The sequence below is a fragment of the Canis lupus genome, chromosome 9, assembly GCF_048164855.1.
Source record: "Canis lupus baileyi chromosome 9, mCanLup2.hap1, whole genome shotgun sequence".
NCBI lineage: Eukaryota > Metazoa > Chordata > Mammalia > Carnivora > Canidae > Canis > Canis lupus.
Genome location: NC_132846.1, coordinates 64,535,410 through 64,551,502, shown reverse-complemented (window position 1 = coordinate 64,551,502; position 16,093 = coordinate 64,535,410). Strand labels below are relative to the sequence as shown.

The 16,093-nt window shown below is 53.6% G+C and overlaps 1 protein-coding gene across 8 annotated transcripts; it reads right to left on the bottom strand.

Moving 5' to 3' along the window:
• Positions 1–619: 619 nt before the first annotated feature.
• Positions 620–16,061, bottom strand: CCDC197 (coiled-coil domain containing 197). 8 transcript variants are annotated; one of them, XM_072839770.1, is made up of 9 exons: positions 15,717–16,061; positions 15,079–15,328; positions 13,802–13,884; positions 11,998–12,176; positions 9,932–10,042; positions 8,984–9,103; positions 8,602–8,718; positions 7,846–7,930; positions 2,116–2,750 (listed from the first exon to the last, which is right to left on the bottom strand). In XM_072839770.1, the coding sequence occupies exons 2-9, from the start codon at positions 15,171–15,173 to the stop codon at positions 2,653–2,655; spliced, it is 888 nt and encodes a 295-aa protein (XP_072695871.1). In that variant the 5' UTR covers positions 15,174–15,328; positions 15,717–16,061; the 3' UTR covers positions 2,116–2,652. The 8 variants fall into 8 exon arrangements, 7 of the variants coding, with proteins under 7 accessions (XP_072695875.1, XP_072695871.1, XP_072695874.1 ...); XR_012037144.1 differs by lacking the exon at positions 7,846–7,930 and adding an exon at positions 5,786–6,385 and having other exon boundaries at positions 2,659–2,750; XM_072839774.1 differs by lacking the exons at positions 2,116–2,750; positions 7,846–7,930 and adding an exon at positions 620–1,066.
• Positions 16,062–16,093: the final 32 nt, after the last annotated feature.

The following is a 16,093-nucleotide window of genomic DNA, read 5'->3' as shown; positions in this document are numbered from 1 at the left end:
ACCACAGTACACTGAGCAGGGGGCTCGTGGCAGGTGCTGCTGTGGTCCTCCGGGCCGGAGACGAGCGTGCAGGGACTAGGACAGGGCCCATAGAGCAGGGAAGTGTGCAGTGTCGGGAGAAGGCCGTATGGACAGAACCTGGTGGCGGGCTGGGTGTAGAATGGCAGGAGGGAGGGTCCAGGGTGTCGCGAGGTCTGCTGGCCCAGGGGACAGGTGGGAGAGCCGGCAGGAGACAGCACGGGCTGTTAGCAGAGCTCGGTGCCCGAACAAATCCCATGAATCCCATCTCCCAGGACATGAAAAATGGAAAAGTTCAGGGCTCTGTGATCCCTGGAAACTCCTTAGGCCTCTGGGGAGCCTGTGCTTACAGATAATGGAGGTGGTATGGGGTAAGTGCTGGCTCCCCCACTCTCCCGGCCCCTCCCCTCCCAGAGCTCCATCAGCCAGAACTGGAAGGACAGCAGACACACAGAACAGCTCCCTGGAGCATCTGCTGTCCTCAAAGATATTTTGTAGGTAGAAAACATGATTATATATATATGAATAACATATTATGAAACACAATGCGAATCAGCTTTTAAAAATTTTTCAGATGAAACAAAAGTGCATAGCTGCTCTGTTCCCCTCAGGCCTGAGCACCAGGTTCCCCAAAGTGTGGGTTCACTCTCCTCTGCCGTTAGAGGAATTTGGGGGAAAGTTCTAGAAACTTGAGTTAGGAAAAGTGCCCTAGCTTTGAGGTCAGCCAGGCTTGGGTTCCGCCACTTGTTTGCTGTGTGACCTGGAGCCAGTTACTGCACCTCTCTGAGTTAAAGTATTCATTTCGGTTGTCTTAGAAAAACCCTGTCCCTCCCAGAAGGACTTTGAGGACATGTTCCTCTCGGACCGGCTTTCCGACTCATGATTCTTACCTTCTTACTACTTGCTGAAGGAGAATGAAAACTCGTTCATCTTCTAGGTGGCAGCTCCATTTGGAGCCCGTGGACTGGGGCTAATGTCCCCGCTCCTCCACTGAGCGGCTGTGTCGCCTTGGGCCAGCCACTTAACCGCGGAGCTGCAGCCTCCCCTTCTGTAACATGGAGCCAGAAAACTAAGGCTAGAGACCAGTGGAAACTAATTCAGAGCCAGAGTCCTCAAACGCGGACGAAAGGCAATAGTCAGGGGGCTGAGAACATTGGCTTCAGTCCTGAAGATGGTCCTGCAGGTGAATAAATTGGCAGGTAGCCTTTTTCTCAGGGACACCAAAGGGAGGATCTGTGAGATGCCAAGAAGAGTTAGTTTCCAATTAATCTTCCCAACTTTTCAATAAAGCTTTCTTTTTCCAGTTATAAAAGTGCACCATGCTCACTGCAGAAACTCCAGAGAATACACCAAAGTGTAGGGATACACCAAAGTGGGGGGCTCAGCGGTTGAGCGTCTGCCTTGGGCTCAGGGTGTGACCCCAGTGTCCTGGAATCAAGTCCCACATCAGGCTCCCCGTAGTAAGCCTGCTTCTCCCTCTGCCTGTGTCTCTGCCTCTTTCTCTCTGTGTCTTTCATGAATAAATAAATAAAAGCTTTAAAAAAATTATATTGGAATTTGAAAAATTATATAAAAGAGTGGAAGGATATGCACTAAACCAGTGCTTATCGGTGAGAGGATCATGATCCTCGGGAGGAGGCAGGTGTTAATAGCCACCTAGTGCAGCAGATTGAATCAGGGGTCCCAAGTTTTCACTGTCCCGCGGTGGTGTCCACTTCCACGCACTTGCCGGAGGCTCTTGGTGGGCATCTCTCTCTCTCTCTCTCTCTCTCTCTCTCTTTTTTTTTTAAGGTTTTATTTCTTCATGAGAGACAGAGAGAGAGATGGAGAGAGAGAGGCAGAGACACGGGCAGAGGGAGAAGCAGGCTCCGTGCAGGGAGCCCAATGCGGGACTTGATCCCAGGTCTCCAGGGTCATGCCCTGGACTGAAGGCGGCGCTAAACCACTGAGCCACCCAGGCTGCCTTCCTCTCCATCTCTTGATGATGGGTTGGCCATGTGAATTGCTTTGGCCAATAGGATATTAGTAGGTTATGACATAATCAGAGGCTTAAAACATGATCCCCCCTGGCACCCCCCACCCCCCGCCACGGGTTTATCATCAGTGAGCTCTGCTATGGAGGGAACGTACCCCTAAGAACCCCTTGATTCTGGAGGGATAAGAAAAAAAATTTTGTGGCTTTCATGCTTCCAAAGTGCTTCCTGACCGAAGAGCAGGGCGACACAGACCAGGTTTTCTTCTTTTTGGGCATTTGCATACCCGGTATTTCTCACCCTATGCTGGGAGAGCCATCTCATTGGAACTGCCCAGTTCCTGCCTGGAACCACCTGGAACTGCCATAGCAACTGCCTGGCTAAGAATGCAAATTTCTGGGCCCCACCTCAGAACCAGCACTTTCCAGAATAGGTTCCAGGCATCTCCGTGGTTAGCGACTGTCGTAGTAGTTTCAATGATGTGGAAGTTGGAAAGCAACCACTCAAAGGAACTGGAACGTCCCACTGTGTATAGTCTAGAAAGAGGACGTAATTTTATTTTCCCACCAAATGTCCAAGCTTTTCAGCACCAACCATTTGCCAATAAACCAACTTTCCCAGGATGGTGTGGAGGAAGAATTTTTCTCACACTTGAAGTTACTTAAAGCTGGAATCCGTTGGCAGGTAATGAGCTCACTGTGTCACAAAGTGTCCAAGCCCTGGACCACCTGGTGTCTTGGGGTCTTGGGGTCTCAGGATCTGATCGGGCAATCAGATGAGATGACATTTCATCAGGTACCTGACCCCTGCTTTTTTCTCCAAATGCACTTGAAGGCCTTTCTCCAGCTAACATGAAACCCAAGAAAAAGCACTTTAAAGGTACAGGGTTGGGGCTGAGATAGCTTTCTGTTTGACCACAAAGACCAGAAAGGATAAACCCCGGCGTTCTAGTACCTGCCTGCAGCAGCATCGCCAAGCCCAGCACCCTATCCGTCTATTTCATGACCCAAGCCCCTCTCAGTGGAGGCTGGGAGCTCCTGAAAGACCTGGCTGCCCATTGCAAATGTAGATTGATGGCCAGGCCACTGCCACCCCAGGCACCTGTTCTGATCATCCTCTTCCCTCCCTGAGGAGTGTGACAAAATACCTGAAGTAGACCTCCAAATGCACACCCAGTGCCCAGCGTGCGGATGGCAGGGGGCAGGAGGACAACAGCCCCCCCACCCCAGGTGTCCTCACACCTGGAACAGCCAGGAAGCCAGAGAACCATGCCCTGGGCCTATAAAAAGGTATATGTCCCCTGCCACCCGGGAGGTTAGACAGGGTGGGGATGGTGCTCCCATGCTGCCAGGTCCAGTCTTGTCATGCAGATGGGACACTGAAGTCCAGTCAGGGGGAGGAGCAGAGCTGGCTTAGGCATTTGGGATTTGCTATTCCTCCAAAGCAGCAGTTCCCAAAGTGATCCCAGCACCTACAGCATCAGCATCTCTTGGGAATCACATTAGAAATGCAAATCCTCAGGCCTCTAAGACCCCAGGTTGTTCGATCAGAAGCACCTGGAGTAGGGCCACGCTCTGTGTTTTCGCAAGTCTTCCCAATGAATGTTGGAATCGAAGAACCATTGACCTAGCACATGCCCGCATCACAGGGGATTGATGGGATGCCTTAGATCTCTTTGGTGAGCAGACTGTCGTGGCAGAGGGAGAACCGGGAAAGGTTAAGAAGGTGGGAGCCTCCCTGCGAGGGACTGAGTACTCGAGTCCTCCCATCCCAAATCCACGTGATGAAATCCCAACCTCTGGTGTGTTAGGAGGTGGAGCCTTTGGGAGGTAAGTAGGTCCTGCAGGTGGAGCCCCCATGAGTGGGATTAGTGCCCTGATAAGAAAGACCCCGTAGAGCGCCTCGACCCTGCCACCACGTGAAGACACAAGAATACGGCCATCTGAGAACAGGGAGTGGGCCCTCGCCATGCAACCAACCCACCAGTGCCTTGGTCTGGGACTTCCAGTCTCCATAAGTATGAGAAGTAAATGTCTGTGGTGTGAAGCCCTGGTCTACGGGCTTCTGGGATAGCAGCCCGAGTGGACCAAGACACCCCTACATGTGGCCTCCAGACCCAAGCCCCAACCTTGGAGCCCGGTCCATGGACCCCATGAGGGGTCTACAGTCCACCTTCTCAGACCACCAGTCAGGCTCTTCATGCTCTGGCCAAACTGGAAGACCCTCCCCATTGTGTTCGCTTGACCTTCAGAGCCGTCCCACCACCTTGGCCTTCTCAAACCTGACTGGAGCCCGACCTGAGACGTTCACTTTGCTCCAAAGGCTTGTGAGGTCAGAACTCAAAGCAATGGTCCCTCCTCGGCTCTCCTTTGGTGAAGCTGCACGTAGAGACCTGGCCACACTCAGTCTTATTATACGTACGTAGCTTCCCTGATTGACTTGGCAGCTACAACCCATTCAAGCTCCCACCTTCCCTCCCTCAGAGCTTCCTGACCCCTCTCCCAGCAACCCCTGAGAAACAGAGACCTTCTGTGTTTGTTGACTGCATAGCAGCATCTTTTCTGAAACTCTTCTTTGAAAGTCAATTTGCTGACCACTGTGGCAGCTCATCAGTTGCTCGTAACTGGCCCCTTTTACCCAAACCGATAAACCAACGCAGACTTCCAGAGCTAACTTCTTTCCAGGGCTGCAGGTGCTGCTAGGAGGATTTTACACCAGTGACACAGTAAAACCAAACCAGTGCCTTCCATGCAGACCCAGCCCTTCTGACACTGACCTAAAAATGCAGACTGGGGAGGGGACTCCCTTAGACACTCTCTCACCCAATCCTACAGGTGGCAAAACCAGCCTGGGGAAGGGCTTTGCCTGGCCAACGTCTACCTGAGAGCAGCATTCACTTTAGGCAGCTCTGGGACTCTCAGGAAGGCAGCAGATCTGACTCGGTATTCAGCTTCTGAGAACCAGTGATGAGATACCCCGAGCAGAAAATTCAGTCCCCCATCTACTGTGCTCCCCAGGCTGCTGTGGGCAAGGCCAGCTCCCATGCATCCTACGGCCCTGGGTGGCTCTGTATGAGAGTGTCTGTGATTTGGATATCCCTAAAATCTGGGCATCTATCTACAACTCTTCTTAGACCCACTGATCACTGTGAGCATGTGACCTTAGCCCCCAGGAGTAGACCTCCCACCTGGCTGCTGGGTCCAACCGGGGAACACCCCCCCCCCCCCCACACACACACACCCCTTCCTCATTCCCAGCCTCCATGCCTACTAATCCCTCAGGACAGGGAACAGCACCCACCCCCACCCCCAAGGCTGACTCCTGCCCACTTGGGGGTGCTGTGATGAGAAAAGAAGGTTGGACAGGTAAGAAGATGGTCATGATGCTGGCAGGGCTTGCATGGCCACTAGCTGGGTCAGTGCAGGCTGGAGCAGTCTGAAGTCTGGGTGCCTGGAAAAGGGGTTCTGGGAACTGAGTCTTGATCCCTTGGGCATTTCCCGAAGGATCTGGGGTATCTTCTGGGGTCCTTGAGACTGTCCCCTGACCAGCATACTCTGGGTTCCATGAGCAGTGAGATAAATCTTATTGTCTCCATTTTGTCCAACATAAATTCCTGGGAGGAAAACGAGATCTCTCTCACCTGCTGGTGCTTTGACACCCCTTCCCAAGGACCAAAGCACCATCAGAGGTGACCTACACCTTGGTTAACTTTCACAAGCATCCTGCAAAGGGTATGGTATCAGTGACACTTGGCCAATGGGCAAATTGAAGCTCAGTGAGGTTAAGCGACTTACCTGGAGCAGCACAGCCCACGGGTGGCCAAGCTGGATGGCGGAGTCCAAGTTCTGGTGTGGTTTCCTGAATGTGGTTGCTTGCCTCTTTTCACTGCTTCCTCCAGGAAGCCCACCCTGACTGCCCTCAGCTTCCCTCTCTGAGAGACATTCTTTTCATAAGGACCTTCCATCTCTGACTCTTTACCTAGCACAATGCTGAGCGACTCAATACGTCTTAGTTGCGTGATTGTTGCAGGAGACCCAGGGCACCCCTTGACATCACCGTGTAATTTCTTCCCTTTTCTTGGGAGGAAGATGAAATTAATGCACTGTGACTACTTAGACAAATGTGCCCCTATTGAAAACTACATCATTCATATCACAATGTGAATATGAATAACATGAGTTGTGCCCCAGGGGATGCCAACGATGTGAATGGTGTCCCTGGAACCATGCCGCGGAGCAGCCCTGGTGCTGTCTGAGAGCTCGTGAGAAGTCCTTCTCAACAGAGATGCAGGCTTGCTGACTGTTGGCTGTTGCTATGACAACCCTGGGGCAGGGACACAGCCCCGCGTGTTCCAGAGGAACCGAACATCCTGTGTTTGAACATCAACACTGAGCCTGTGTCAAGTAAGGAGAGCAAATTGAGACCTAGAATGTGAAGCCAATATTGAAGTCCACCAACAGCAGAGTATGGAGAGGATGAGTCCCAGGCCAGCCAGTGAGCCTGGGTCACACCATGCCTGAAACCCACCCAGCCACTGAGCTTCTGCTTATGATGCAAACATACCTTAATAGAAGAGTTGAACCACCTCAAAAAAAAAAAAAAAAAAAAAAAAAGAACAAAGTTGGAGGACTCACATCTCCCAATTTCAAGATTTACTACAAGGCTCCAGTAATCAAGACAGTGTGGTATTGGCATAGGATAAACATTTAGACCTATGCAATAGAATTAAGAGTCCAGAAATCTACCTTCACATTGGCAGTCAATTAATTTTAGACAAGGCAGCAGAGATAATTCAAGGGATAAAGGATAGTTTTTTTTCAGCAGTTGGTATGGGGTCAACTGAGTATCTTTATGCAAAAGAATGAAATCCAACCCCTATCCCATACCACAAACAAGTTAAGATGGATTGTAAACCTAAATATTGAAGCAAGAACTATAAATTTCTTATTAGAAAACTTAGGCGTATAGCTTCACGACTTTGGATTATAGCTTTTGCAATGGTTTCTTAGATGCAATGCCTAAAGACAAGTAGCCAAAGGATAAAACAGCCCAACTGGATTTCATCGAAATTAAAACCTCTTGTTCTGCAAAGGGCACCAAATGAAAGGACAACCCACAGAAAGGGAGGAAATATTTGCAAACACATATATCTGATAATATTTCTATCTAGAATATATCTTAGCACTCAACAATTAAAAAAACCCAAATAATCCAATTTAAAAATGAGCAAAGGATTTGAACAGACATTTCTTCAAAGAAGAGATACAAATAACCAATCAGCACATAAAAGATGCTCAACTAAAAAAAAAAAAAAAAAAAAAAAAAAAAAAAAAAAAAAAAAAAAAAAAAGATGCTCAACAACATTAGTCACCAGGGAAATGCAAAGCGAAATCACAGTGAGATATAACCTCACACTTCCTAGGATGGCTGAATTACAAAAGACGGATGATACCCCGCGTGGACAGGATGTAGAGAAACTGGAACCCTCACTTCATCATGGGATTGTGAAATCGTGCAGCCACTCTGGAAAACAGTTTGGCAGTTCCTCAACATGTTTAATATACAGTTACCATACGATTCAGCAATTCTACTCCTGGGTGTCTAGCCAAGACCACTGAACTCCTATGTCCACACTAAAACCTGGGCACAAACATCACAGCAGCATTACTCACAATAGCCAAACACCCCCAAACAACCCAAACGTCCATCAACTCATGGATAAAGGAAATGTGGTGTTTCCATACAGTGGAATATTATCCAGCCCCCAAAGGGAATGAAGTATTGATTCATACTATGACATGGATCGACCTTGAAAACATTATGCCAAGTGAGAGAAACCAGATGCAGAATGTACCTTTTTGGGGTGAAGAAATGTTCTGGGTAGTAGTGATGGTTGCCGGGTTCTGACTGAACCAAAAACGCAAACGTGGAGGTTTATGCTTTAAAAGGGAAAATGAAAAAAATAAAAATAAAAAATAAAAGGGAAAATGGTATGGCATGTGGATTGTATCCAAGTAAAGACATTATTAAAAAGAAAAGAAAGACATGCTCTGTGGTCAGTGGAAGCCAGTGTGACAACATGTCCCCTGTACCAAAGCATCGATACAGGGCAGGTGGGGGCCTGGTCCTGGGGGGCGGTGAGACGGGGAAGCCCAGGGAACTCAACCGAGAGTCTGAGCCTTCAACTGAGGACCCTGCAAGAGAGAGGCTCCCTCAGTCACAGAACTGCGGCCTCCCAGAGCACACATGGGAGTGTAAATGTGGGGCCATCCCCGTGGCATCTCAGTATGTTTGTCTGCAGGTGCTTCACATGTATTGTTAGGTGTACAGAGAGTGCACGAATGTCCATGTGTGTGATGTGCAGGGTGTGGCCACAGAGAAAGGCCAGGCTGGGCAGCAGTTCCTTTGCACCTCCCTTTGATCCTCCACCAGATGAGAGCTCACTACAAGTTTGTTGAGTGACTAATAGAGACCTCAAGAGCTACTGCCCCAGGAGCCCGTGTAGCCATGGAGGGACTGGCTCCTGGGGGCTGAATGCGAATGCACCATGAGCTGAGCCCCAGGATAGGCCGAGGTTGGAGGCCAGCCTGGGGCGGCAGGGAGTCCTCACCTGAATCAGGTCGAGCTTAGAGAAGAGGCCCATGGTCCTGGGCGTGCTGCGGGCAGAAGGGGAACACTGCCGGACCATGCTGTCGATGGCCATTTGCACGTAGTTGAGCAGCTGGTTCTGCAAGAGGAAGAAGAAGAGGAGCAGGAAGAGGAGGAGGAGGAAGAGGAGGTTCTGGTCCTCTCCCAGCATCCCCCTCACCCCCAGCTTGCTCAGGCAGGAGAAGCCACCTTCTCATCCCAGTCTGTGCTCTCCCCCCACCCCGCCCCAAGGGCCTTGGATGAGTCCCTCCCAGGTCAGGGCCTGAGCATTCTTCCCAGCCATGAGGGACATTGAATGACCTTCCCAGGGGGTCCTCCTGGCTGGAGACACCTGTGGTCCACACCTGGGGCAGGGGCTGGGAAGGGTCATGGAGGAACCCGGAGCCCCTCACTCTGGGCAGCACTGGAGGCCTAGACTTCAGGTCTTCAGGGCTGTGTTCAGTGGTGGCGGCCTTGCTTCCCATCTTGAAGAGAAAGATCCAGAAGGGGCTCTATAAACAGTGGCCAATCCACTCTGTCTCTAAGCCCCTTGGCTGGAGGTCGGCAACATGTAGACCCCAACCCCCTTGTCTTCCAAATTAGGATCACACGGGGACTGAGAGGGCCTTGCATTTGCTGCCCACATTCTGTCCCGGTGGAGTGCACCCCTGGCCTTGGCCCTGGTGTCTTCCCAGCAGCCCCTGGGGCTGGGAGGGCACAGGCTCTGGTTTAAGTGAGGACCCAGGGGCCAGAGGGTAACTTGTTCCCATTCCGAAGGCCAGGAAGGAGCAGCTGGAGAGTTTAAGCCCAGAAATCCTGGCCCCTGGTCATGAACTTTGGCCATGACTTCCCCTTTGTGAACATTACTTTTCTCATCTGTGAAATAGATAACAGGTAAGAACCCACCCACGTTGAGGGGTGCCTATCCCAGGGTAGGCCCTGGGCTAAGCTCTGCCGGGTGATGAGCACAGAGACTTAACCATTACTGGCGATGGTGCATAATAACCACTCACTTAAATGCCACTGTCCTATCATTAACCACAGGAGGACTGGGTGAGCACCCAGCATACGCCAGGCTCTGGGACTGGGCCGGGGGATCCCAGCTCTGGTTCTTGGCAGAGCTTGGCTCTAAACTCTCTGTGCCTTCAGATTTCCTAACTGTAATCTCTGCCCCATCTTAGAGAAGCCCCTTCAAAGCAGTCACCAGGGCGAGGCAAGCGGGGTGTGTGATCTGCGTGTGGTGGGGGTGATGCTTCTAGAGGAGACAGCAGCCCCCAGCCCTGCCCCACCCCCATCCCGCAGACTGGACTCACACTGTAGCTGCCCATGTCTTTCTGGGAGGTGACACGGTGTTCCAGTTGCAGCCACTGCTTCTGCTGGTGGTGACACCGCTTCTGCAGCTGACACAGTTGGATCTTGAGGCTCTGCGATGGGAGAGGTTGGGTCACCCGGGCACAGCTGGGACATCTGCCCTGGGCCTGGTCCCGCCGCCCCCACCCAGGTGCTCACTGCCCTGGGGAGGTCTGAGCCATGGTGAGCGTGGGCAGAGGGGAAGTTCTGGATCTTCCAACTGTTCAAGGCATCAGGAAATACCCGACAAGGCATCCAGGCTGACTGGGGTTTGCATGTTGACTCGCTCCCCCAGACCCTCCTTTCCTCCCATAACCAGATTCAAGGGTCTCCCCCCTTGTGGCCTTGGGGGGCTGCCCGGAGGGTACCAGCGAGCAAGGCTGTGGGTGGCCTCCCATGGCTCAGCCTGCTCTGCACTGGGCTGTGCTGGCTGCAACCCCAGTGAGGCCCTGTGGGGTGGGTTTGGACATGGGACATACACAGGTGTCCTCACTCCTCCTCGTCTCAGTCTCCTCCCCTGGAAAGTGGGAAGAAGAGTGCAACTGCGTCTAAGATGCGAAATTTAAGGTGGTATCGAAAACCCAGCTTATGTTTAAAACGAAGATAAATTAAGATAAATCATATTTTAATCCAACATTTATTTAAGAAAATCAAAGTTAGGGTCGCCTGGGTGGCTGGGTTGGTAAAGTATCTGCCTTCGGCTCAGGTCATGATCCTGCGGTCCTGGGACCAAGCCCCATGTTGGGCCCCCTCCTCAGCAGGGAGTCTGCTCCTCCCTCTGCCTCTGCCCCTGCTTGTGCTCTCTCTCGCTCTCTCTCTCCAATGAATAGAAAAATCATAGTTTTTAAAGACTCATAGTTAATACAAAAATTCCATGAGGGACAAAATATTAACATTTTAAATAAAGATGGGATCCAACGAATGCTCCCCTCGTCTCCCCTTGTCTCAGCCCTAAGAATTGAAGCACTTATCTTCAGGTGCTGGGGTGAGATAGATTTATCTATCTATCTATCTATCTATCTATCTATCTATCTATCTATCTATCTATCATCTATCTATTTATTTATTTATCTTAAAGATTTTATTTATTTATTCATGAGAGACAAGAGAGAAGCAGAGACACAGGCAGAGGGAGAAGCAGGCTCCATGCAGGGAGCCCGACGCAGGACTCGATTCCGGGTCCCCAGGATCAGGCCCTGAGCCAAAGGCAGACGCTCAACCGCTGAGCCACCCAGGCTTCCCTGGGGTGAGATTTAAATGAGGCAAAAAAGCAGGTAAAGTGCATCTCACCCTGCCCTGCCCAACCCTAAAGGGTCCGGGTCTCCCAAGGAAGACAGGTGCAAAGTGCTGTAGGTGTTCAGTGCGGCCACCAGGGGGCAGAGACTCGCCGCAAACATCACGAAATGGCCCTTGGCAAGAATCCAGCCACCCTCAGCCTGCCTCTCCAGGTCCCCTTCCCCTCCGTGGTGGTCCCAGGCCCCAGTCGCAACACGCAGGGTCATCCTGCCAGGCCTCTGCCTGGGCAGTTTCTCCTGGCTGGAATGCCCAGGCCTCCTGGCAAAAGTTCTATTTATTTTAAGATTAACCAAAAAGGAGAGAGGGGGGACTTCAGGGCACCTACTTGGTACAGCTGGTGTTCAGTGCTCATGGCCACCTACTAACTAGGTTGCATTGCCATGTGACAGATAGGGAAACCGAGGCTCAGAGAGGGTCCACACTTGCGCAGGATCATGCAGCTGGAGACCGAAATGGAACGCGAACTGGTCTGTTTGAATCTAGGACTCGGGGCTTTTCTACCACCAAGAACGCCTTTGAAACAAGCTAAGCTTCTGGAGAAACCCCGAGCCAGCCAGCAGACAGGGAAAGGAAACAGGACAAGGCTCTGGAGTGTCACCTCTCAGCCCCACCCAGACCCTCTCAGCAGCCCACCGCTGCTCCAAGGCCTCCCCGGGGTGCAGAGGGACGGGCCACCCTCTGTCTCCAGTTCTATGGCCTCAGGGCAAGGGACCAGGCTTCGGAGAGCTGTTACCGGGATAAGAGCCCTGTGGCTCTCCTCTAGAGACTCCAGCCTCTGGCAGATGACCTGTTTCATCTCGGACAGGGCCTCCAGATGCTTCTGGACGTCCTGGCTGACTATGAAGAGCTTCTCGTAATGCTCCACCATGGTCCCCACCAGCGCCTCATCTGGCTCCTCCCCTTCGTAGTGACCTGTGGAGACAGGGCCATGGCGGGATGGGTGGTGACAGACAGCCCAGCCCTCACCTGCCCCCTGCAGGGGTGATGCCCACAACGTGGATGGGACCTATGTCCTGAAATTCCAGCTGGAGCCCACAGTTGAGAGGTGCCAGGCAACCCATGCAGGCCTTACCCCAGGACAGCAGGACCCGTCCGCGGCTGTTCAGCACCATCACCACCTCCTGCCTCTTCAAGAGAAAGGCCACCTGGCAGCGGAGAACCCAGATTCTAGAGCCAGGATGTCCAGTGACACGGTCCCCAAGGAGAAAGTGCTAACCGCGGGAGCCCGCAACAGGAATTATTGCTGTCGTGAGCGGCAGGGTCCCCAGCTTTGGAGGAAACCCATCCTGGATGGGTTGAGCAGGGTTGAATTGCCAAATTAGGAAGCCCCCTGCCCCGTACTATGAGGTTGCCTTAGAAGCAGCCCTGAGTGCCGAGTCTGCTTCAAGCCCCATGCTGACCCGGAACCTTCACCCCTCCTTGGCTTGGTGCTCAAAGCTTCCTGATGTTAATCAAATCTCCCAGCACCCCTGCCAGGCCCTGGTGCCCCACTGGAACTCGCCATCCCTCAGTTCACCACGCAGGGCTGTGGCTCCGGCCTACATGTGTGCTGTTCCCTGCGCCCGCAATGCCATTCCCCTTCGCTGAACTCACTTGCGCCCCAGGAGAGGCCGCCTCTTCCATGAAGCCTTCCTGAGCTTCAGGACAGAGTTTTGGGGGCTCTCATCTCCATAGCACTTGTCACAGCGGCTCTGAAGTCAGACCAGAGTCAGACCCAGCGCCACCACTTCCTGGCTGGGCATTTGGGGCAAGTTCCTTAGCCCCTCTGAGCCTGGATAACACAAGGCTCAGAAGCTCATACAAAGGGGTAAAAAAATATTTACTGAAGAGCTTAGCCACAAAGTAAATAGTTAATAAGCAGGAATAGTTATTGTTGATGATGTTGAGATAATGATAATAAAAATAATATTTGTGGGCAGCCCGGGTGGCTCAGCGGTTTAGCGCCGCTTTCAGTCCAGGGTGTGATCCTGGGGACCCGGAATCGAGTCCCACGTCGGGCTCCCTGCGTCTTCTCTGCCTGAGTCTCGGCCTCTCTCTCTCTCTGTGTCTCTCATGAATAAATAAATAAAATATTTAAAAAAATAATATTTGTTCCCCTGCCCTTTCCTAACAAGTTTCTGGCACTGACAACAGCAGGCTCCGGGACTAATCAAGATAAAACAAAACACAAAGCCCATTTCTGGTGTCCGTGCAATTTTTGTCGATAACGGCAAAACAAAAAACAAAACCAAGGACACGCAAAATCATAGCAATCGTGGCTTGCACTCAGTGGGTCGTGATCCACAGCACGGACTTATGAAGGATGAGTTCGTCCGACCCGCACAACAGGTGCTGCTCCCCTAGTCACAGAGCAGGAAACCGGGACCTGGGGAACTCGCCACAGGCCCCCCCCCGGCAGCGCTGGTGGCTCGCTCAGCACCTGTGCCCCTCAAACCCCCGCGGCATCGGCCTCCGTGGGTCTTCATTCTGCAGACGGAGTCTGGGCTCACTCTGGTCCCAAGGCTGGAGCGGCAGCGGAGAGGAAGGGCCATACGTACCCTTGGGGATTTTCTCAAGGACCTTCATCAGGTAGTCTTCAAAAAGCTTGTGCTTCTCCACCTCTCTCTCCAGCCTCCTCTGCCTGCAGAGACATCTCGTGACAGCAAGAGGCAGACCCAGGAACGTGGTTTGGGGGCTCCCAGGCCGTGACCTCTTGCAAGGCCACTCTCTGTGGATCTCCTGTGCAGACCTGCGCTGGCCGGGCCTCTAACCCTCACCCCCGGCCGTGGACCGCTGACCTAAGCCTCTCCACCCCATTTCCTGCCGAGTAAACTGAGCCACAGTTCGAAGGAAGAGCTGCCATCGTCAGGCCATGAGGAAGGGGCACGGGGAGGGTGGAGTTCAGCCCTTCGGGTGGGACCTGGCCAGAGGCCTCACCCCTGTGCTTGGGTCTGTAAGGACAGTAAGGAGAGCCCCTCCCTCTCAGGCTGGCCCAGACCATGCACAGGGCGCCCAGGACATAGTGAGCCCTCGATCCGAGGTGGGGGGGCCCAGCACCCCCGGAGGGGGGACGACTGTGTGCTGCTGCCCAGCCGTGCAGGCCCAGGCCAGCCCCCGAGCAAGCTGAGTCCCCGCTGGGCCACCTGTTCTGAGTTCAGTCAAGGGCAGCGGTCAAGGACCAAGGCAGAGCAGGACCCGCCCTGGCCGGCTGGCTGAGCCTCCAGGGAAGTGGGGGGTGACTGCTCAGCACCCCAAGGCAGGCCTCTCTGCCTCTCGGGCCCCACTGGACTGTACCCACTCGGTCCTGGAGAAGGCCGGGAAAACCCATCTTGCTCCACAAATACCATGTGGACCCTGCACACCACGGTGCTAAGCCTCAGTGGGGTCGGAAGCCCTACTAGAATCTGATGGCAGAGTTGGACCTTTTCTCCATAAAATTGCTCAGAGACACAGCCTTTTGTATCTGATTCAGGCTTTCACGGGGAGCCTGAAGTTGACAGGCTGCCTGAGGGGTGAGGACCCAGGGGTGGAGGGGGGACAGCCTCGCGGGTTGACTTTAGAGGGGCTGAGCTGACAGGTGCAGGGGAGGGCCACCGGCAGGCCTGCCTCCGTGACAGGAGACTAAGCCCACAGGGTCCGAGCTCGAGGGGCAGGAGCCCAGCCGCCCACTGCCCTCCCCACCGCTGTCCCTCCTGTTTATGTCCAGGGATCGCCCCCTCGTCGTCCCCTCCCTGCCTGGCCCCCAGGTGCGTTTGCTCCGTTCCAGCCCCTTAGCCCACTGTGGGTGGTACTGGGCCTGGCGCAGGGGCACAGCGGGGCCTGGCTCGTCTCGTACTTTGCCTGGAGCCGCCAGAGTTCCTGTAACAGCATCTGCAGGTCCCTGTCTTTGTCGCCGGTAGCGCTGGGGCCAGCCCCCTTGTTGGTGTCCATGGCCACGGCGTCGCCCCTCACCACCGTCGTCCCGCTGCAGGACAAGGCCCACGTGGGCCAGGTGGGAAGAGGAGGGACAGCAGTGGCAACCGGCAGGGTGACAGTTTCTCTCCTGATCTCCGCAGTTGTCCCCCGGAAGCCAGGTCACATCCCCACTTCATGGAAAAGGAAACAGAGGCTCAGAGGGGGCTGGTGACCAGCTCAGGGACATACAGCAGGACTGGATATGGACTTGAGGCTCACTGAGGCCAATGTCTGGGGTCTTTGAGCTACGGCCCCAGCCCTGGAGAGGCCGGATTTGCCTTTGTTGTAGTGGCGTTATTGCGCTGGCCACCCTGTAACTGGGACGACCCCATCACCACAAGTCCTGGGGGCGCCAAGACGCCCAGGACTTCCAACAGGTGATTTCCAATAGTGTTCCGGAGACCGTCCCAGGGCCAGGGCTGGGGGCTGGCTCCGAAAGCAGCGCTCGTGGGGAGGAGAGCTTCGTCCCTGTCCTAGCCCCGGCCTCCACCCATTCGTGCATTCAGCAGCATCACATACTCGCGTGTGCAGAGCTCGGCAAAGCTGCGTGGGGGCCGAGACAGACGCTTTGAATGAGCTCGTGGTCCGGCTGGAAGGTTGCCTACCTAACGGCTGGATTCCGCACAGCCTGGCAAAGAGCGCCCGGACCGCTTGCCTACGTCTGGTTCCCAGTTATGGCCCAAAGGAGAGGAAAGTCTCCCTAGGCCTGCCATGCATTGGCCACCTGCTAGACCAGCACAGGGACAGAGCAGAGAGAGGAGGGAGGGGCTGCACGGTCAGCTCTGGGTCCGAGCATCAGACCTGGGGACACGAGCACGGGGAAGGAGCAGGGGCCCCACTGCACTCACTAGTGGCTCCAGGAGCACAAAGCTACCCCTGGGCTGTGACCTCATAAT